Here is a 22865-nt window from a genome sequence, read left to right as displayed (position 1 = left end):
AAAAACAAGTTAGACGTCCTCTACTTTGTTGTTGCAAGTTTTACGTGGCTGCTATGGGCTTCTAGCAAGAACTATTCTTACCTACGCATCAAAACCACAACGATTTTCGTCAAGTGTGCTGTTTTAACCTTCAACAAGGACCGGCTGTAGTCAAACTCGATTCGACTAAAGTTGGAGAAATAGACACCCGCCAGCCACTTGTGTGCAAAGCACATCGGTAGAACCGGTCTCATGAACGTGGTCATGTAATGTTGGTCCGGGCCGCTTCATCCAACAATACCGCTGAATCAAAATAAGACGTTGGTGGTAAGCAGTATGACTATTATCGCCCACAATTCTTTGTGTTCTACTCGTGCATATCATCTACGCATAGACCTGGCTCGGATGCCACTGTTGGGAAATGTAGCATGAAATTTCAAAAAAAATCCTACGCTCACGCAAGATCTATCTAGGAGATGCATAGCAACGAGAGGGGAAGAGTGTGTCCACGTACCCTCGTAGACCGAAAGCGAAAGCGTTGGGTTAACGCGGTTGATGTAGTGGAACGTATTCACGATCCAACCAATCTTAGTACCGAACGTACGACACCTCCAAGTTCAGCACACGTTTAGCTCGATGACATCCCTCGAACTCTTGATCTAGCAGAGGGTCGAGGGAGAGTTCCATCAGCACGACGGCGTGGCGACAGTGATGGTGATGTGATCCGCGCAGGGCTTCGCCTAAGCACTACTACGCTATGACCGGAGGAGTAAACTGTGGAATAATTGATGTGCTATAGGGTGCCCCCTGCCCCCGTATATAAAGGAGGGGAGGAGGAGGAGGCCGGCCAGGAGGCGCGCGCCATGGGGGGGAGTCCTACTAGGAGTAGGATTCGCACCCCCCCCATTTTTCCTTTCTTCACCGGAGGGAAAAGGAAGGAGAGGGAGAGGGAGAGGAAAGGGGGGCCGCGCCCCCTCCTCCTTGTCCTATTCGGACTCCCCAGGAGGGGGGCGCGTGCCACCCCCCACGGGCTTCCCTCTCTCTTCCTTAGGGCCCATGTAGGCCCAATACTTCCCCAGGGGGTTCCGGTAACCCCTCGGTACTCCGGTAAAATACCCGAACCACTCGAAACCATTCTGATGTCCGAATACTACCTTCCAATATATGAATCTTTACCTATCGACTATTTCGAGACTCCTTGTCACGTCCGTGATCTCATCCGGGACTTCGGACAAACTTCGATCACCAAAACATATAACTCATAATACAAACTGTCATCGAACGTTAAGCGTGCAGACACTACGGGTTTAAGAACTATGTAGACATGACCGAGACACATCTCCGGTCAATAGCCAATAGCGGAACCCGGATGCTCATATTGGTTCCTACATATTCTACGAAGACCTTTATCGGTCAAACCGCAATAACAACATACGTTTTTCCTTTTGTCATCGGTATGTTACTTACCTGAGATTCGATCGTCGGTATCATCATACCTAGTTGAATCTTGTACCGACAGGTCTCTTTACTCATTTCGTAATGCATCATCCCGTAACTAACTCATTAGTCACATTGCTTGCAAGGCTTATAGTGATGTGCATTACCGAGAGGGCCCAGAGATACCTCTCCGATACTCGGAGTGAAAAATCCTAATCTCGATCTATGGCAACCCAACAAACACCTTCAGAGACACCTGTAGAGCATCTTTATAATCACCCAGTTACGTTGTGACGTTTGATAGCACACAAGGTGTTCCTCCGGTATTCGGGAGTTGCATAATCTCATAGTCAGAGGAATATGTATAAGTCATGAAGAAAGCAATAGCAATAAAACTTAACGATCATTATGCTAAGCTAATGGATGGGTCTTGTCCATCACATCATTCTCTAATGATGTGATCCCGTTCATCAAATGACAACACATGTCTATGGTCAGGAAACTTAACCATCTTTGATTAACGAGCTAGTCAAGTAGAGGCATACTAGGGACACTCTGTTTGTCTATGTATTCACACATGTACTAAGTTTCCGGTTAATACAATTCTAGCATGAATAATAAACATTTATCATGATATAAGGAAATATAAATAACAACTTTATTATTGCCTCTAGGGCATATTTCCTTCATGGGGGAGGGGGTGCCGACCCACCCTTCCCCCTAACACACTCTCGCGCTAACGCGGCAGTGTGCTCGGTTGACAGGCACAGTGCGGTTATTCTATCCCCCCACGCACCCACACACCCCAAAAGATAGATAATGGGACAAGTCATGTTACGGACTCGCCTCCGCATGCGACGCCGCGGCACGCCGCGTCGTCGCCTGCTACGGCTCGTTCCTGGCACGGCCTCGCCGGGATGGGGGGTCCTCCCCCTGCTCGGGCTCGCACTAATGCGGTAGTGCACTCGTTTGACAAGTGTAGTGCGGTTATTCTGTCCCGCCCCCCTCGACGCACCCACACCCCCTAAAAGATAAATAATGGGGGCAAAGTCCATACAGGGAAGATGTGTCAGTACAACTATGCCCCTCGGTGCGGTGCTAGTTTTTTCCCTAAAACCAGCGTGACGGTGGGACGTGACCAGGTTTGGCCCCTCAAATCCAGGATCTCAACCCTGGAATTTTAATAAATGTCAATGTTCAGTTCACTAGTTATTCTGAGCTATATTTGTTCTGATTTGCAAATCCGTCATGCCATTCGTCGGCGTATCTGTCATCACCAGCGGCAAGCTGTGCCCTTCCACCACGTCGGACGTCGACGCCGATGCGGCCAGCGGCTACCACCTACTTGTGGTGGAGGGCTACCCGTGAACAAAAGAGATGGTACCCAATGGCAAGCGCATTCATCATAGGAGGCAATCGCTGGTGCATCAGTTACGCGCCGAACGGTGACAACTCGCACAATGCTGACTGTGTTCCTCGGCATGTTGTCCTTCTTGATGACCATGTTGCCAAGCCTGTGAAGGTGCGGTTCGGGTTTAGTTTCACTGATCAGGTCGAGTGGCAAAATCCAATATACATTCGTGAAACTCAGACTCAACCAGCACCACACCCCCTAAAATTCAGTACTTCAGTCATAACGATCAAAGAATTGATGCCACTTGGCCTTGGTGGATGGATGTGGAGCCGTGGCTGCTCTCACCCTAGCCCACCTGATGATCTATAGAGAGTTCCTTCTCCTGCCATCTGGGAAAACTAGCTCCAGTTCATTGGAGTTGCAAGTCTCCAGCACCTCGTCGGCAAGGCGTCTGTTGAACTCTGCATCCACTTCCTCCTCGGCCGCATGTTGTGCCCTCTACCTGCACCCGCGTCTCCTCCTCCTCCTCTGCTCTGCTGCTGTAGCCCTCACATTGACGGCATCCCCCTCCTCCTTTGTGACCTCTCCCAGGTCAGGATCCATCTGGCTTTTCTTTGGTGGCAGCTGGTGGAATGAAAGTGAAAGAGGGCAAGGGTGGGGAGGGGCTTTATATTGATAGTGCAGATGGTTGGATAGGAAACCGGTAGAAACTACTTACTCTGATGTCAACGCATAGTAAATACAACTTTGACAGCGAGCAGTCCAACTACACATACGACAGCCATTCAAGAAGCATGGATGTCTGCCCACAAAATTTAACAACACAGAAAAACAAGAAACTTAATTACACCGTTTCACCAGATTACAAGAAAATTGTAGGCTACAGTCAGCCACGATACACCACCTCCGCCAATGACCAAATCACATGGGAATCTGGGGTAGAAACAATTCAAGGAACAAAATTGACAACGCAAAACTATTCATACGATCCTCCTCGCTATCACTGCAACGCCAATTCAAAAACAAATATTAGAAAAAGAAAAACACACTTGAATGGCGGCCATGGACAACGACCAAGAACAACAAAACTTCTCATCAGAAATCATAGTCAAAAAATCTTGAAAAACTCTCACCCACCGATCATTCTGACATCCCTATAACACATAAAACAACAAAACGAACGTAAAAATTGACGGCTACGACACCACGGCGAATGCCAACGCCCGCAACACCTCCGCCGCCAAATGCCCACGTCGTCACCTCCGGTGACTTGACACCTTCGGTGACTTGAGATCGGAAAACACGACCAGGTGAGCGCGCGCACATGTGGAATCCTCTACATGTCTCCTCTGGCAACGAATGGCCTGCAGCAGCGCGCCGGAGAACCCTCGGAAGCTCCCCATTGAGCCCCATGTTTCCGTCCATCGAATACACAAAAAGATCAGTTCATGTGGCAAATCCTGTCAGTCAAGTGTCTCGTGCCCGTTAGTTCAAGTAGGGTAATAGAATAATATTCTGTTACGCGAAACAAAATAGCCCAAATGTGTGTGTGTGTCAAATTTGAACACTAAGCATATCAAATTTCTACACTAATAGGTAACATACCATGACATGGCGGTCAACATGTTTCCTTGTTAGGTGGATCACGAATGGCATCCCGACGTAGTCATCACGTGGAGGAAGTATGTACTAGAGGTTGCTCGATTCTTCCTCGCTTAGCCTGATTCCTTTGGCATAGAGGACTTCATCAAGTGGGTCATCGTCTTCGTCCTCCGAATTGATGTAGATAACAGCCAGCCCTAGAGTTTGTCTTCTGAAGGAGAAGATGATAAGTTCACCCCTAGTGAGATGCATGTGGGCGATGAAACGATTCCATTCATCTCATCCAATCTGGGATATTTTTCGTCCCTTGTGGACCTCCATAGTTGACGCCCCCCCTGGAGCGTCGAAGATCACAGTGTCTTCGGTAATGAGCTCATTGAACTCCAATCTCACATTGCAAGGGACGATATATGTAAAAAAACCGAAAAACAAACACATTGCATTACGGGAAATAGCAAGAAAAACAAAAGAACAAACTGTTAGAAGGTTCATGTAATGCGTTACCGCTGCAGGAATAAAGCATGACTGGAAGTAGATGCCAAACAAAGTGCCACTTGCAAGGTCGGTTGCGCACCTTGACTTGCACACTCGACATGGTGGCGGCTACGCCATTCTACATAAAATATAATTGAAACTAAGTATATAAACACTTTGTACACTAGTAAATCAATCCATACGCCATAATTAATTGGAGTTCATTTTACACAAAACATATTGAAAACTAAGTATATAATTCTACACTAGTAATTGCATACACAAATAAACAAAATCCACGGAGGGAGACACACAAGTAAGCGGATTATAATCAAAATGCATTATAAATATCGGGTTCTACACAATAGCAATCAGATTATCACTACAATTTCTACGCAAAGCAATCCATGCAACTAACTTTGGATTCTACATGACACAAAGCAATCCATGATATATATATATACTAAAATTTCTACACAAATTAAAGCAATCCCCTAATCAGCTACATGAATCCCAATGGATCCCGGCCGTGTGGCGTGTTCACGAACGAAGGACGTGGGAGAGTGGTGAGGAAGGAGATGCGGTGGTACGAGTAGTGGATCTAACCTTGGTGCCGGCGAGGGGTGGCGACGGGGCAGCAGCGGCGGCGGCTTTGGTCCAGGGGAGAGGGGTGTGAAATTAGAGAGAGCGGTGACTTGCGTCTTTTACTAAGTTGACTCTGATAGGTTATCGCTGGCGTTGGAAAAAAGGGCAACGCCATAGCTAATAACAAGCCAAATAAAAAAAGACTAAGATTAACGAAAGACTTGACAAAATAAAAGACTCAAAATTTGAACTAGTAGTAAAGAAATAAAATTCCTAAATTGATAAAAAAGTAAAATTAATGATGACAAAAAGAATACAATTTTTTTATGATTTTGTGACTAGTATAATAATTAAATACTTAAAACACGTGATCAAGTGGAAAAAGTGTTTCTGGCCTGCAAAGCAGACGGACGCCAGCGCTAACAAACTAACTATGGCGTGTAAAGAAAAGCAACGCCACCAGTGCATTCCAAACGGTGAGTGCCTATGGGCCATCAAGTTTGTGGCATTTCCAAAAAAGCAACGCTAGCACTAAGCATGTAAAGCGGACGTGCTAATTTGGCCTACACCAGCACTATTTGGAAAAAATAGTGCTGGCGTTGATGGGAAATGTTGCGCCACCAACGATAGTTGTGGCTAGCCGTTTTGCCACTAGTGCATGAAGTATGATGACATGATGTAGACAAAGTAAACTTAAGCAATCTAAATAAACCCCATTGTTTTACCCTCAATGGCAACAATACAAATACGTGCCTCGTTACCCTTTCTGTTACTAGGTGAGGACACTGCAAGATTGAACCCACCACAAAGCACCTCTCCCACTGAAGAAAAATCAATCTAGTCGGCCAAATCAAACTGATAGATCGGAGAGAAATACAAAGCTATAATAATCATGCATGATAAAGTTCAGAAAAGACTCAATTACTTTCAATGAATAATTTGATCATAAACCCAAATTCATCGGATCCTAACAAACACACCGCAAAAGAAGATTACATTAGATAGAACTCCAAGAAGATCGAGGAGAACATGGTATTGAAGATTAAAGAGAGAGAAGAAACCATCTAGTTACTAGATATGGACCCGTAGCTCGGTGGTGAACTACTCACGTATCATCGTAGGGTAGCCAGGTTGATGTAGATGCCCTCCGTGATAAATTCCCCCTCCAACAGAGTACCGGAAAAGGCCTTCAGATGGGATCGTGGAAGAACAGAAGCTTGTGGCGACGGAAAAAGTGTTTCGGGTGTATTCCTGTCGGTTTGGGAATATTTGGGAATCTATAGAGGTGGAATTAGGTCAAACGGAGTTGCGTGGGAGTCACGAGCTCAGGGGGCGCGCCTTACCCCATAGGGCGCGCTTGGTGATCTTGTGTCTCTCTCGTTGGTCTTCTGGCCTCCTCCCGAATCTTCTAGGGTCCCTTTTGGTCTCCCAAAAAATCATCGTAAAGTTTCATCGTGTTTGGACTTCGTTTGGTATTGATTTTCTGAAAAGTAAAAAACAAGCAAAAAAAAGGAACTGGCACTAGGCACTGAGTTAAATAGGTTAGTCCCAAAAATAATATAAAATAACATATAAAGACATATAAAGTATCCAAGATTGATAATATAATAGCATGAAACAGTCAAAAATTATAGATACATTGGAAATGCATCACAATCCTGCTCCATGGAGGCAACCTTGATCAGTTAGACACCGCTTCATCCGCAATCGCCAGGAAAATCCTCATCATATTGCAAGCTTTCTTCCTCATCATCCCTGCTGCACGCTCCATCGCGGCCCGCTCAGTGCCTTTCATCAACCTGCCCAATAATTGATGAATACACATGCGGAGAAGACAATTTCAAACGGTGTTTTAGGGAGCTTAAACTCAAAAGTTGCATGGTTTTGACTATTCCAAACAACCCAACAAATTGCAGCAAGGCAAAAACTGTAATAATTGGACCCATCAGGAAGGTAAACATGGCACCACGAATAATACCGCGACAGGTTGCTTGGGCAGCAACTCATACCAAAAACCGAGCCTACCATACGCCAAATCACCCTAGCAACGGGGCACATGAAGAACAAGTGTTGAGAGGTTGCCTTATCATTGCAAAAGGAGCATTTGGGGTTCCTAGCCCAATTGCACCTGCTCATAACATCACAGGTAAGAATAACATCTAGAAATAATTGCAAGAGGAAAATTTTAATCTTTAGGGGAATTTTCGCTGTCCAGATCCACCTAAAATCACAGCCCGCAATGTTTTTTCTCAAGATGTTCATACATCGATTTAGTAGTAAACCTGAGTTTGGGGCCAAACTTCCAGGCGATTCAGTCTGGTCCCTGCACCAATGGCAAGCATAGAAGGATGGGGCCAAACTTCCAGCCGATTCGGTCTGGTCGCTGTACATATCTCCCCACATCTAGCGCAAGGGAGAGATGCCTCCAAAACAATTCAAGAATGTTAACAATGCTCCATTTATCCACCACCATCTCCGGATGGGTACAAATGCAAAAAAGTTGAGGGAAACGAGTGTACAAAGGAGGATTACCAAGAAGAGGATCAATCCATACCATGGCCACATCACCAGACCAGAGTTAGACCACTCTCTTAGCCATATAATGTTCTTTAACACTCATGATAGCTTTCCAAATAGGGAAATCGCTAAACTTGCCCTTGACTGTGGCAACTGTGTCTCGTTTGAGCTATTTTACACGGACCATGTCTTGCCAGAGTCCTTGTTGGGTATCTAGCTTCCACCACCATTTCACTAACAACCTAATACTCTGCTTACAAAGATATTTCATCCCCAACCCCCTTTGGATTTCAATCTGCACACTCGATCCCATCTCACCAAAGGTACCTCTTCTTACCCTTTCGTCCTTTCCAAAAGAAGCGACCCCATGTTTGTCCAACTTGGCAATGAGGGTCTTTGGAAGGCGGAACATGGACATGTAGTAATAGACAATACTAGACAGGGATGAGTTCAAAAGAATAAGCCTGCCTCCCGAGAATGCCACATTACCAATCCAGGATTCACAACATTTCAAAAATTTGTCATCCACAAAATCCCAATCTAGACATCTAAGGGTCGAATAGCTAACTGGAACTCCCAAATACTTCATGGGGAAATGCCCAATATGACAATTGAACAAGTCAGCATAGAAGGATCGGATATCATCATTCCCTCTCACACATAGGATTTCACTTTTTAAATAGTTAATCTTCAGCCCTGACATCAATTCAAACACACAAAGAAGTAACTTCAAGTTAATAGCCGCATGGGGGTCATGTTCAATGCAAATGACAGTGTCATCTACATATTGTAAAACAACAATCCATTTTCAATCAGATCAGAGGCAAGCCCACAAATGAGTTTCTCTTTTCAAGCATTAAAGATCATTTTAGATAGGCTCTCAATTGCCAAATTCAACATGAAAGGGGATAGGGGGCCTCCTTGCAGCACCCCCTTATGACTTTGAAAATAGGGCCCAGTTTCGTTATTAAGTTTGATGCTAACCGTACCATTGTGAATGATTTTGCGAATCCAATCACACCAGGTTGTTTTAAACCCCCGCATCCTAAGATATTCCAAGAATTAAACTTATCGTAAGCCTTTTCAAAATCAAGTTTAAGCACCAAACCACATTTTTTCTTATTCTGCATAGGATCTCATGCAAGGTCAAGATGCCATCCATAATGTTTTTGTTGTAAATGAAAACATTTTGATGATGACTGATCAACTTCTCAGCAGAAATAACAACTCTATTATCGAGAGTTTTGGTAAGAAGCTTATAGGGACACATAAGGAGACAGATTGGTCAAAATTATTGGATTTTCCCCCCGCTCCAGACAGCTTAGGAGCAAGGTTATCACCCCATATTTAAGCCTTGCGACATCAGTCGCCCGGGCAATTGTCTAGTGAGTTAATAAAAACACCCTTTATAGAAAAAGAGCCTAGAGAACCAGCAACTAAGTGAAATTTTGTGTCTCAAACTAACCACTGAATTCGCCTCGCATGAACGAATATGTTTCAAATGCAACCATTCATCCAACAACTCTCCCCAAGAAAATGCTAGATTTTCTCTGTCTCCCACCGGCGCCGTCATTGGTCCGTCTCGTCTCCGCTGGCCTTAGGGCTATGGCAGCATGGTGGATCCCGATCCTTACCGGCGGGAGGGCTTCATCTTTAGATGTTCCTTCGAATTTTGTCAGGGTTTATGTCCCGTTCAGGAAGACGAGACGGCGGCGGCTCCCTGAAGATGAAATAAGAGTCTCCCCACCTAGTCCCCGTTCCGGTGGTGCGTCTAGTATCGTCGGTGGGCGTGTGGAGGTGTGTCTCCGGCGGATCTGTCCTTGGTGGATTTGTTCGGATCTTGTCGAAGATACGGGATTATATAATAAACACATTTAGTTGATAGATCATTATTGGATTCTTTTTATTGTGACCCTTTTCCAAGAGTCTCCGCTAGTTGAACCGCGTCCAGTAGACGACCTCTTCCGCTCCAGAAAAATCTCTCCCCGTGGCCTTTCGCCTCTGAAAGTGTCCTTCATTCGATCTCCCTCCTTTCCCTGAAAGAGTCGAGGTCACCGCTGTTTTAAACCCTGACTTGGAATCAGAGCCATAAACGAGTGATTCGGCCAGCGTACGTGCTCGAAAGCATTAGTCAACTCGCTACTTGTCCTTGCTCATGGATTCAGCAGGCAGTTCAAAAAGTTGACCTATTTGGGGTAGTTCATCTACGTTTGTGCCTTCAGGTTGGATCCTTTCGATCTACGCTACTTTTCAACGGCGGCGGTTGCTGTTCTAGTGCACTGGTCCTATCGGGTCTTAGCACGACGACTTCCTGAGTGTCTATTACAATAATTTTTGCCCGGTTCCGACGAGGGAGGGGCAATGACGGCAGCGCACCTTTGGATCCCTTCAGTGCTCGTAGTCGTTGCTAGGTGGTCTACAGACCTGAATGTAATTTTTATTATTTGTAGTGTTTGCTGTACTGCCACGATTGAAAATGAATAGATCGTAAGTTTTTTTAATTAAAAAAACCAGCAACTAAAATATGTTTCGAATGGAGATAACGCACACCCTCAAAAAAAAAGAAGGGAGATAACGCACGCCCGCTTGTAAACCGGAGATGTTCGTTCGAAAAAAAAGAAAAGAAAAAAAAAAGAACCGGAGACGTTGAGTTCGCGGCGTGATTCGGGACAAAGCAGCAGCGCATGAGGAGGACACGTACGTACGTGGCTCCTCCAATGGAAGTCCACTCCACATGTACAGGTCATACGGTGATGAATGCGGCACAGTGCGCGCGGTGGTCCACAGCAGAGGGCCGCAGCAACCCCCCATCTGCACGGGGCCAAAAGGCCCCATGCAAATAAATGCCCAGTTCGAAGTCCCAGTGCCCCTCTCCTCTCTCTCTCCCCCATCTCTCTCTGCCACAGTGCATCAGGAACTCGGCCACGTCTCCCCCCGGCCCCCCACTACAGTTCTAGCGAGAGAGAGAGAGAGGGGCGCACTGTTCCAGCGTGAAGCGCGAGCGAAAGAGAGGTCTTCACCGAGCGCGAGCGAGAGAGTTTTCGGGCCAGGACGGGGCATTTAAAACGGACAGAGATGCCGCGCAGGCACAGCACAGGGCCGCTCTTTATTTTTCCTTTGTGCCGCAGCCTGCCTGCTTCCCCTTTTCTACCCCAAACCCTCTTTATATTCACTTTCATTTTCTCTCTCTCTCTCTCACCCCTCAGTGAGCCGCTGTTGTCAGACGCTGAGCAAAAGGGCCGACAGAGGAGGAGGGAACAATAGAATGACTTGAATGAGGAGACAGAGAAACATGGGGGGACTGGGAAAAATGATTTTGCAATCCATCGCTTTATGATTGGGCTCTCCCCCTTTTCCCATTTCCTCCCCGCCCTTTCCTTCTTTTCCCCCCACATCTCTCTCTTCTTGGCCGGTACTACTACTACTACTAGTATAGTAGGGGACCTTCCTTTTCATCTTTTTCCCTCGCTCACTTGCTCCAAAAGAATTTCCTTCTTTCTATCCTCCTCGCAAATGTGTGGGCGAAGATTGATCCAGATCGTAGCCTAGCTAGTGTGGTGCTCGTGCGTACTGGGACTGGGAGGATTGCAGTGGCTTGAGGCTTACTGGGACTCCTACCTTTTTTTTTCCGAAAAGGGGATCTCCCCGGCCTCTGCATCAGAGTGATGCATACGGCCATCTTATTAACGAAATAAAAGGTTCCAATAAGGTTCCAAAGTCTCCGACTGAAAAGTAATAAAAAGACAGCTCACACAGAGCTAAAGAGGCTGGACACACAGACTAGCCAAGATAAGACGCCACAACCGGCTGGCTAAATATAGATAGGTAAACTAATTGCCTATCCTATTACATGACCGCCATCCAAACCGGTTGAAGATATCCCGAGCTACCATCTCCCAGCGGATAGATCCAGTAACCAAATGCTCCCTGGCCTCCATCGGAGTGAGTAGCGACCATGAACAGATCACGGCCGTGGCTCGAAAAATAACCTGCAAAAAGTGAATACGTGATGTTCTGTTAAAAACCAAATCATTTCTGCAAGTCCAGATAGTCCACAACAAAGCGCAAACTCCAACACGAATATGTCTCGCTAATTCAGGCTCAGTCCCAATGAGCCATGTCCCAAATAACGTAGTGACAAAATTCGGTGGAGTAATATTAAAAGCAATGTGAACCGTCCGCCAAAGTACTGGGACTCCTACCTACCTCTGCACATTAAAACATTTGGGTCAATCAGTCACTCAGTCAGTCCGTCAGTGAGCGTGAGTCCGTCCTATGGTTGTCAAATCAAAAGTGCCTCGCGTTGCAGGAAGGAGGAACGATTAGTACCGGTCCCGTCTGTCTGGTGGCCACTTTACCTAAGATTAGCCTCCCTATCTATCTATCTAGCTAGCGTCCTCAGGTAGTAAGTAGTATGAACACCGACTTTCTTCCCTGGAACTGGAACCAACAAAGCCCGAGCTGCACATTGCCCTGGCCGCCCTACCTGTCGGTGACTGACAATGAATGTATCCCATATGCTTATGCTCCATCTCATCTGATTAGATGGCCAGCTTCTTCCACTGAATCTGTATAGTTTGGTGGGACTTCCTCCTTCCTTTTGCTCCGCGTACCTGGAACAAGTTCTCTCGATCTACCAGTAATCATTAACTTTAAATAAAAACCTGTCAAGCTCATCGTGCTTGCCAAGGAAGGTGCATGGCCGATGCCGATGCCGATCCTTTCCACTCCAGGCCGCCCGCCCTTCACGCCCGATCTTTCAACGACGACGTCGTCTGCGCCATGCATCCTCTCACCAATCACGCGGCGCACTGGGCCGGCCGCTAGCTATACATCGGCATCCGAGTTGGCACCAAACGCGTACGTCCCCTTGATCACATAAGGGCTTGCTATCTGCTACCACCTCCCCCTCCCCGGCCGTTGCTGTCATGATCAAGTATGTATTCATGCCGTCGCCTGCGGCACCTGTGACCAGATGCTTCGTGCCGTAGCCTAGCCATTACTGACGCGCATTTCGGCATGTGGTGGCTTGGTTAGCTGGGAAAGGGAGAGATGGATGCGCGCGCGGTTGGTTGCGCGAAACGTCCCCGTCGCGCGCGGCGGGTTTCATGGCGCGTCGTACTTGGGCCGATCAATGCGCTGCCCTGCGACGATGCTCAGGGCCGGTTCTCGCAGTTGCCGGACCAGGACCACCACGGTGCCAGTCCAGGGAGCAATCGATCGTTGATGGACGAGGCATCAGGTACCCGGGGCCGATCCAAGGCGACGACGACGATCGATTGCTTTGCTTTGCAATCTTTTTAATCGGCTTTGATGCATGCATGTGCGCTAATGTGGCTAGTTAATTAATTAAGCTGACGCGGAGCGGTCAAGCGGGCGATCTACATTTTCACACTACTGGACTTGGGCGGTGCTGGAAAAGAGCGAGCAAGCAGGCAGGTAATGTCCGTGGCTTGCTGATCAGCTGACACGAACAAGTGGGAGGCGAAAGAAAGAAAGAAAGAAAGAAAAGACTAAAGCAAGCAAGCAAGCACCTGCAGGTATTTAATTAAAGAGGAAAGAAACATGCGCAAAAGGGATCGTTGATTTGATCAAATCATTCCGTCATGCACACCACCAGTGCAAGGCATAGATTGCTTCGCTAGAACTCATTCTTTTTTCCTCTCTCGGCCTTTCCAACTTTCCATGTGCTCATCGTACGCACCTCCTTTCACACGCTACACTTTGCACCAACGTCACACCGACCACTCAGTCACTCACACACGCCGGGCAACTATAATCGATCTCGCCACACAAGAAGGGAACACAACTAATCAAAGAGGCCCAGGAGAAGATAATAAAACTACTATCTAGGAGTAGCTAGCTAGCTAGGAGTAGAAGGCATGCATGCATGGGCCGGCAAAACATACTATAGAAACCAAGAAAGAAACCTCGAATTTAAACTAACAGATATCAATCCGGTATATATAGCTTTTCCCGGCCATGCTGGGTGCTCCTCCTATTCCGGCGGAGCGATATATCTGAAGTTGCCATTGATTTCTTCACGGAAGCGGACGGACTTGGGGCCCGGGCAAACTCAACTAAAAGATGGATGATCAGTACCGGTGTACTATCTTGGACCGAAAATTAGCGTTGCTAGGTTTTTCTTGTCGATCTGATGACTCAATGCATGGCTAGTCATGATCCGCGCCATGCCAGTCCGGTCTCCCCAGCGTGAACTCCAGGCTCGGGCTGCTCAGCTCGTGGTTCGACACCTGCGAGCCGGTTGATCTGCAGGGCTCCATGTTCTGTTGTAACAGACACACAACACACATGGATCAGCAAAAAACATGCATGTAGCAAGTAGCAACCAATGCAAATGTGCAAATACATGTCTTTTGAGACATTATATTAGAATAATGGGCTCATGCATATACGTACGTACCTCCATTGGAGAAGACAGTCCAATGGAGCGATGAGCATCCATGTTGCAAGAATTAGATGACACCCATGGGTCCCTGCATGCACAAGGAGAACGAATTTCCAAATTAGCAAAGTTGATGATCAGTTACCAGCAGCTTTCCAAATCAAGAGGCTGACCAAATAGTAAAAGTAGGTCTCTCCAAGTGCTTGCTACAACTGGGCATGCCTGTATCTATATATGTATGGCAAGTTTACTACTGCAGATAGGAACATAGCGTACCATGGATGAACAATACTTGCCCAGTGTATATATAGTTAGCTTTGGCTAAAGAGAGTAACAACAGTTGCTCTTCCTGATCGGTTCGTTACACATATAGCTTCTTTCTAGGCAACAAAAGCTCTTAAAAGATGTTCCGGTTTTGGTTCAGTCGTGCAGTGCAATGGCATGTACAGGCGAGCCCATCTTCATCAGCAAGCTAGGCTGCTGCTGCTGCTGCGGGGAAGAATTTTAAGGTAAAGAGAGACACACACAAGCAAAGAATCTAATGCTACTCCGTGTACTTGAGTAACACACTCAGGAAGAGTGCTCTTGGCTTTTATATAGAGGACTATCTATATATTGACAATCAAAATTGGTGCATTGCACAAACCTAATGACTGGAGTTTTTTAGGCACGTGCAAATGTAGAGCTGTATGTATGCCTGTATATTGTACAGTGTACACTACAACGTTTGACTGTTTGAGCATAGAGAGAGGGAGAGAGAGAGAGTTTTGTGTATGACTATATATGACCCACATGTTGGAGATCATGAATTTGACAGTTCTTTTCTTCTCAGTCTACACATGATTTTGGGACATCAAGGAAGGAAAGTGTCCTTCCTTTATCACTACTCTATAAACATATAACAACAACCCAGCACCAAACCGTTCTAAAGTGCTTTTGTCTTGATAGGAACAAACATATACTGTTAACACTGAGGGACCGCAGACTTTGCATGTCAATAATATCAATCATAGATACACCACTACTTTACATATATACCTACTTATATACGTCTGGATCAGTTCTGATCAAGCACAATATCATTTTGGAAGTTGTTCTAGATGGCAGGAACATGGGGAAAAGTTCAACCGTGAATTTTCTTTTTAAACAGATCAATATGCACATCCAGTACATTCTTTTTACCTTTTTTCTTGAGACAAGTACACATTATGTTTTTACATGCCTGACTACATGATAAAATTAGGATAAGAAGTATAATTAAGGAGCATTTGATCAAGAGCCTAAAATCGAAATGACATAACACAAGTTTGTCGTCCTAGTGGCCAGTAGCACATTCAAAATCACAAACTTTTGCAGTGATATACATCCAATTATTTCTATGGAAAATATTTGCATGCATGTTACTTGATCACCATGAATTAATTTTGGCATAAGCATACAGAAAAACCTATGCACTATGACAGTCCTTGGCTTATAGCCAGTAAAAGACATTAATATATGATTCTCCTACAATTTAAACCAAAGCCAGTTTCTAAAGTTCTCGACAAGCAAGGAAATAGTAAACTAAATGGTAAACTTAGTACAACTTTGTACTAGAGCTAGTACAAAGTTGAGACACTTAATTTGAGACGGAGGGAGTATTTTACACCTACTCTAATACCACGGAGTATAGACCTATATCATTTGCAAATTCATTTTGTAAAAAAGATAGATTAGCTTGTAATAGCATGGCTACATTAATTTTTACACGGGAAAATACATGAAATGGCTGAAAAAAGGGCGAAAAAAATTAGGGCAATGAAGATTAAATAGATGATTCTATCCAAGAAAACAATCATGGCTCTGCTGATATACTATATCTACTAGGGAAAAATTGAGTGGCGTGTTAGTAACAATTGGCCAAGAAATAGGAGCAAAAAAGGCATTGAAGTGACCGGAGGAGGGAGGTGGAAAGAACCAAGAATGCAGCAAGTCCTTGGTTACATATTCCTAGGCAATAGGGCATGTCAGGTCAAAGCCCCACCCACCCTGGAATCAGAGCCATGCATTGATAAGAAAAGATAATGGAGCTACGTAGCCACCTCCCTAGGATTGACGGGGGAGAGAGAGACACTCAGAGAAGAGGACAATGGACAATACCCAAGAACCTACGCACATAAAAACTCACACAACATGTTTATATATTTATATAGTATCTCTCTGTGTATAAAAATATAAATAAACGTACTAGTGTACATTTATGTACTATGTATATTCATATCTTAGTTCTACAAAAAAAAATTGCGGGTGATATCTTAGTTCTACATAGACAAAAACACAGAGCAGAAGCTGTGGCTGCTGAGGTCAATGGTGGTCTTGGGGGTTGTGATGTTTTGGTCGTTTCCGTGACACAACATTGGCCGCCTATAGATGTAGGCAGCCCTGTGTGTACCTTCCCATCCAGGTGTGTGTGTGCCCCCAAAACATTCTTTTAAGCTTTAGCCATCAGCAGATGATCTTCTGGTACAAATGTTAGCCTGGTTAAATATTCCCAACTTTTTCAGGTGTCGATCCATACAAACAAAAGTTTGTTTGGTGGTGTTTCTTTGGGATTAAGCGAGCAATTAAGCACGACAAAAACTAAACCAAACACACTACTTATTAATTATCTAGTGATACTTCTACGCTGTTACCTAAAGATATGTGTAAAAGCAGATCAAAAGGCGTGAAACAACAAACGATGGAGGGGGTATGTGTGATGAAACTGATGATGTGTGCACAACATTCACATGTACGCTGTCATGTGACTTGAGCTGGTACCGTACCTTGAGGAGTTGCTCCACCTGGTGCTGGCGTTCCCTGCCGAGGACTGGTCCATGTCGCCGCCGACGGAGCTCGCCGCGCCCTCGGAGGTGGACCGGTGCTCCGGGAACGGCCTCGGGCACATGTTGTTGTCGCCGCCGGAGCCGGCCTGGCCACCGGCGCTGGGGAAGTCGTCGTCGCCGGAGCCGCCGTCGGTCGGGCCTGAATGAGGTCACAGTGCCAGCCATGCACCCAAGGAGCGTCATAGATTAGTACCACCACTCCATTGATTACCAGTAAGCAGACGAGGTAGTGTAGACAAGAGCAATGCAATGGAGTTCTTGACGACGGATGGCAATGCGAATTACCTGAGGCCGCCGGCTTGTCCGTGCTCTTGACGGTTCGATACATCTGAAAGGGGCATGCAGCAGAGTGAGAAGAAACGGCAAAAAATCACAAGCAAGAAAACAAGAAGGATTGCAGCGCGGTTTAGGAGGACTGATGAGGTGGGAAGAAGACAAGCAAATGGATCAGCAGATGGATCGGCGCACAAGGCAACACCCGGAAGTGGACAAGGAGAAATACTATGATGCCAATGCCCTCGCCTTGGAGCCTTCCTAGCCAGTAGCTTTCTCTCTCCTCTCTCTCATTCTCTCTCTCTCTTGTTCTTCTCTCTCGTCCGGCCCTGTGCTTCTCTTTCTTCGTGGAGGTGAGCGCTTCGGGCCGTGCACACAGACGAGACGCGAACACATACGCTAGCTAGGTGGGCAGACGCGCACAGATGCACATACTACATTGCATTATTGAGTAATGATGGCAACTTTTTCTCTCCCTCGCGCGCGCACACACACATCCCCAAACACTGGCCTCACTCTCTCTCTCTCACTACCTCCAAGAATGGCAGTTTCTTCACTAACTCAGGAGTTACTGCATTGGCTTTCCTGTCTGACCCAAACAAGAACGGGACGAGCAGCAAGAGGACGCGAGACCGCGGGTTTGGGAGCAAGCGCAAGCTAGAGGGATCGGGTTCAGAATTGCTGGTACCTGGAGATGGCTCTTCACATGCGCTAGCGTCAGATCCTTCACGTCCATGAGCTCTAGGACTGACTTGGGCGTCGCCCCTGCGAGAGGTTAGATTTTGATCAGCGAAAGGTACTACGTTACGTAGGTAGCGCGCGCGCTCGTCGTCGGCGTCGGAGAGATTGGTTTGGTGGTGGTGGTAGTGGTACGTACTCTCGTGGCCGCCGAGGAGCTCCACGGCGTGCACGAAGCGGGCATGGAGGGTGCTGGTCCAGCGCATGCGGGGCGCGCGCATGCTGCGCTTGGCGGGGAGCTTGGGCATGAACCGGGACCCCAGCCCGAAGGGCTGCGCGCCGTGGAGATGATGATGGTGTCCGCCGAGACCCATGCCGACGCCGCCGCCGGGGGCGCCGTAGCTGCGCAGGGTGTCGGAGAGCATGCCGTTTAGTCTTCCGGAGGCCGACAGCATCCGATGGTGCGCGGCTGAGGACAGGAACGCCGCCGTGGGGTCGAAGGAATTCGCGGGTGGCGCCGGCCCCGGCCCGAGAGAGGACGGCGACGTCGATCCCAGGGAGGAGGGCCACGCCGCCGGATGGTGGTAGCCGTAGAAACCGACCTTCGGGAGGTGGTGCCCTTCTCCTCCCCCAGGCGCCGGCGGCAGGAACGGGAAGCCCCCGGCGCCGTTGTAGATAGGTATCCCCCGGATTGGCGGCGCCGCCGACGCGCCGCCGACACCCGCGTCCAGCGGCTGCAGCATCGGCATGGTCATGAGCGCGGCCTGGGCGGACGTGGTGGCGGCCGAGGACGCCGCAGCCGACGACGAAGGCCTGTGCCGCCACGGCAGCGCGGCGCCCTCCTGGTCGGCGGCCAGGAGGGGCGGAGACAAGGACAGCTCCGTGGACGCCGTGGACCCGTTCAGCCTCCTCCAGGGATCCCCGCCTCCGCCGCCCACAGGCCCGCGCCCGCCTCCGCCGCCCCCCGGGCCCGTCGGCGGCCCAGTGCTGGGCAGGCTGATGTGCAGCGAGAGGTCCGGCGACGCAGCCGAGCTCGCCTCCATCTCCCGGCCACCGGCGCGCCCCGATCGGACGCGCGCGCGCGTGCGTGCCTTGCTAGCACGCACAAACACCTAGGTCGGATTGGTGGGACGGGAGGGGGAGGATCGCAGGAAGGTTCTTGGTGTTCTTGGGAGGGAGGCCGGCCGGCCGTGTTGTGTTGCTCGGGAATGCTTGCGCTTTGGCTGGGCTGGGCTGGGGGGTGGTGTGATGTCTCCTTTTGTATCTGTCTCTAGTACTGGAGTTACTACTAGTACTACCCCCCCCTCTCTCTCTCTCTCTCTCTCTATCTATCTCTCAACCTCCTAACATGAGAGACACCAGGGATGAATTGGTTTCTTGTGCTGTCCTTCCTTATTGCTCTTGCTTGTATAAAAAGGTAGAGAGAGAAACTGAAGAGAGAGGCAGAGGCAGAGAGAGAATGTGAGGTTATTATCTCGCTTGTTTAATTAGGAGGGGCAGGCATCACCAAGTCTGAGAAAATGACACTTAGGGGACTGCCGTGGTACTAGATGGATAGATAGGGGAGGGCAAGTGGAGGAGTCAAAGGAAGCACGCTTTTTGTTTCTACGTGTATTACTACTACTCCATAAAATACACCACCACTTCTAAAAAAGTAGCACACACACGCACAAAGAAATACTACCGTACTATTATTGACACACACACACTATAGAAAATGGGATTAACTGTACTACATGCATGTAGGTTTTGGTTGTAGTAATAGTATATTGTAGGAGAAGATTGATGGATCTGATTTTGTTTGTTGGACTGAAAAGGCTGTGTGAGCTCGTGCGCTTGGGATTCTTTTCCCCCCATGCCCCCAGGGTTTGGCTTGGGCTCTCCCTATCCTTTTCTGCTTTCTCTCTCTCTCCGTCCCTCCCTGTAGGTAGAGCACTGCACCCTTTTTTTAAGGGGGAGCTCATGACAGGGAGAGTCTCGCCGGAGGGACAGGCTTCTTGTTCTCCCTTCTCTCTCTCTCCAGGATGGATTTTTTCTTCCTCCTCGTCTCGCTTTCGGATTGGATGCGTGTGGGGATTCAGTGCCCCTCATGGGCCGGGACTGACCGGGTCGACATTCTACAGTCTCGTCGGAATACGGTGATAACGAGCGGAGAGCCATTCTGGTGTTCGCGCACATGTCTACCGATGAATGAATGTCGGTTTCTTCTTCTTCTCCTCCTTTTTATTATTATTATCTTCGCAATGCACATTCTCTGATTAATAATTCTTAGCAGTACTGCCTTTTTCGAAACGAGATGGAAAAACATCTCGTGGTCGGAGGATGCGCACATCCCTCATACTGCTCGTAGTCCCCGCACAATAATACCTCTCCACTGCTTACATACTGTACTATAGCTGCGTTTAGCTTTTATGTCTTTTGTTCAGGGCATAACCGTAGCGATGCATTTGGTTTTGGTCATGTGGTGGGGGTTAAGATATGCACCGGGGGTGCGGTGCTTAATTGCGTGGGGCTTTCACGTGTCGGTAATGCCTGAAATTGTGTTTCCGTTACACTGGATTTTCTTTAACACAGTACAGACGTAGACGCTCATACGTATGCACATACACTCACCCCACACTCTATTTCTATGAGCACCTTGGAGAGACTGAACCTGCCTATCATCTTGAGATTGACGACGTCTCCACAGACGCCTTCGTAGTCGACGGGAACATCTCCTCCCACTGAGATTGATGAAGTCGCCACGGACTATTAGTTCACTGGGCTTGGATAGAACTGATGTACTATTTGATTTATTTTACCGAAGAAGACTAGTTGCGACCATAAATTTGTTTTTTTTTTGTGGTGGAGGGTAAGGGCACTCCCAATGCATTGACTCATAACACGTCATGGTAGTTAGTAAAATAGGACAATCACCATAATGCATTGTCACTGAGGTGTCGTATAAGTCATACTGCATTTAATTGGTTTACGAATCATATTGGCATGTCAACTGTGTGGCCTAGTTATGGAGAGAAGAGAAGGGGCAAAAAACAGGGAGATACGCCACATCAGATCATATTATTAATTACACAACACAAGGAAACAAGCTAAGAGCTGTATCTCCGCTACTTTGCCTACGATACATTTCCCTCCCCTCTCTTCTTTCAATACAATGTCAACTAATTATTTGGCCTATGATATCGCACTAAGAGCATGATTAGTAACATAGCTAGCCGCTGGCTATATGAACATGCCATGTCATCAAGAGTTTTCATTATTAATTACTCATACAATAGGACTAACTATAAGGTTATAACTTTTTTAACTTTCTCTCTATCTCTTTCCTTTGGTTAAATGTTTTTATCTAGAAACATGCATAGAGGTTGGTTCTTGCATGAGAGCCAACTTCTTTACTTTTTTCTTGTATCTCTTCTCTATATAGACAAAAATGTCATGTAAGCAGACTTATAGCCGACTATTGTACTTGCTCTAAGAGTCAAGCATTGAGAGTGCCCTAAGCATCGGGGACAGGGATCGTATGACGTAATGCAGTGTGCAGTTTGGTCATTGACATGTGGGTCATCTGCTAGATGGCCCACATGTCCGTTGGAAAACGTAGTAGAAAACAAAAAAAATTCGTCCCATGATCGAACCAGGAACACTATGAAGATGCATAAGAGGTTTAGATCGGATCGTTACCAACTTCGAGTTGCAGTAGAAGAAGAGTTTGTGTAGATCGTACTTGAAGTCCATCGAACCGTTCAGAAACGATCCCTCGAACCGGAGACCGAAAGCACAACCTCTCTATAGTTTGCAAGCGTACATGCTTCACGATCCGGCAGTGCTTCGCCGTCTAGAGCTAATCGTCGCCGCAGAATTAGAGAGAGAAGAAGAGAACCGCACAGGGCTTCTCTATTATGAGGATTAGAGAGATCTAGGACTAGCTCTAGTTATATCAACTCCAACTTAGAACTAGAACTAGAGAACTAGAAGAGGTTCCAAAACTTGTGTGTCACCAAGGGCCAAAATCCTCTAGGATATATAGGTTGGAGGGAGAGGAGGGGCGCCACAAGGGGAGGAGGGACTCCTCCCTCTTGCGCCGGCTCTAGGGGTGGAGGATTCCCCCTCCACCTCCAGTTCGGCCACCCCTGGCTTGTCATACAAGCTAAGGGGCACCATAGATTGTTATTGGGCCCACTTGGCTTTTTATATTTTCCTTGGCCCGTTGATATTTAATTAATTATAAAAGCCTACTAATCAATATTAGAACCTTTTATTATTAATTTAACATCTTCGGAAACATTTCCCACCTATATATCAATACCCGGTAAACACCGAAACTCTTCCCGTAAGTCTGAAACGCTTTCGGTTTCTCTTGAAACTGTTTGTAATATTAATGAAACCATTTCATAAATATTTTCTCATAACTCTTACACCACTAACACTCAACAGACCGTGATTGCCTTAAGCATGTGACCCTGTAGGTTCGGTAAAACATAGACATGAACAAAACCCCTTTTGTTCAATGACCAATAGCGGAACCGTGGACATCCATATTGATCCCTATGAATACACGAACTACATTCGAGTGAACCTTTGGTTATCATGTGCTATTCCCTTTGCTTCACGATACTTTAGAAAACCTGAGGTGAGATATATCGGTATCCTCTTGAGTCATTCTCATCCTCACTATACCAGTCTCCTCATTACCGGT

General features: G+C 47.0%; 1 protein-coding gene across 1 annotated transcript; it reads right to left on the bottom strand.

The window, feature by feature from the left end:
* Nucleotides 1–13585: 13585 nt before the first annotated feature.
* LOC109735767 (probable transcription factor RL9) lies at nt 13586–19436 on the bottom strand. Its single transcript, XM_020294967.4, has 6 exons — nt 18369–19436; nt 18180–18256; nt 17504–17546; nt 17159–17357; nt 14373–14445; nt 13586–14235 (listed from the first exon to the last, which is right to left on the bottom strand). Exons 1-6 carry the CDS (start codon nt 19210–19212, stop codon nt 14122–14124), a joined length of 1350 nt encoding a protein of 449 aa, XP_020150556.1. The 5' UTR covers nt 19213–19436; the 3' UTR covers nt 13586–14121.
* Between the last annotated feature and the right edge of the window lie 3429 nt (nt 19437–22865).

Source organism: Aegilops tauschii, chromosome 5, assembly GCF_002575655.3.
Source record: "Aegilops tauschii subsp. strangulata cultivar AL8/78 chromosome 5, Aet v6.0, whole genome shotgun sequence".
NCBI classification, from domain to species: Eukaryota; Viridiplantae; Streptophyta; class Magnoliopsida; order Poales; family Poaceae; genus Aegilops; species Aegilops tauschii.
The sequence above is the reverse complement of the archived record's forward strand: the minus strand, read 5'-3'. Positions and strand labels throughout refer to the sequence as shown.

Coding starts and splice junctions, on each gene's coding strand:
- LOC109735767 (XM_020294967.4), bottom strand. CDS start 19,212: ATGGAGGCGAGCTCGGCTGCGTCGCCGGACCTCTCGCTGCACATCAGC. Junction 18,257..18,368: donor GCTCCTCGGCGGCCACGAGA/GTACGTACCACT, acceptor AACCTCTCGCAG/GGGCGACGCCCAAGTCAGTC. Junction 14,446..17,158: donor AGGTGGAGCAACTCCTCAAG/GTACGGTACCAG, acceptor TTGTGCATGCAG/GGACCCATGGGTGTCATCTA.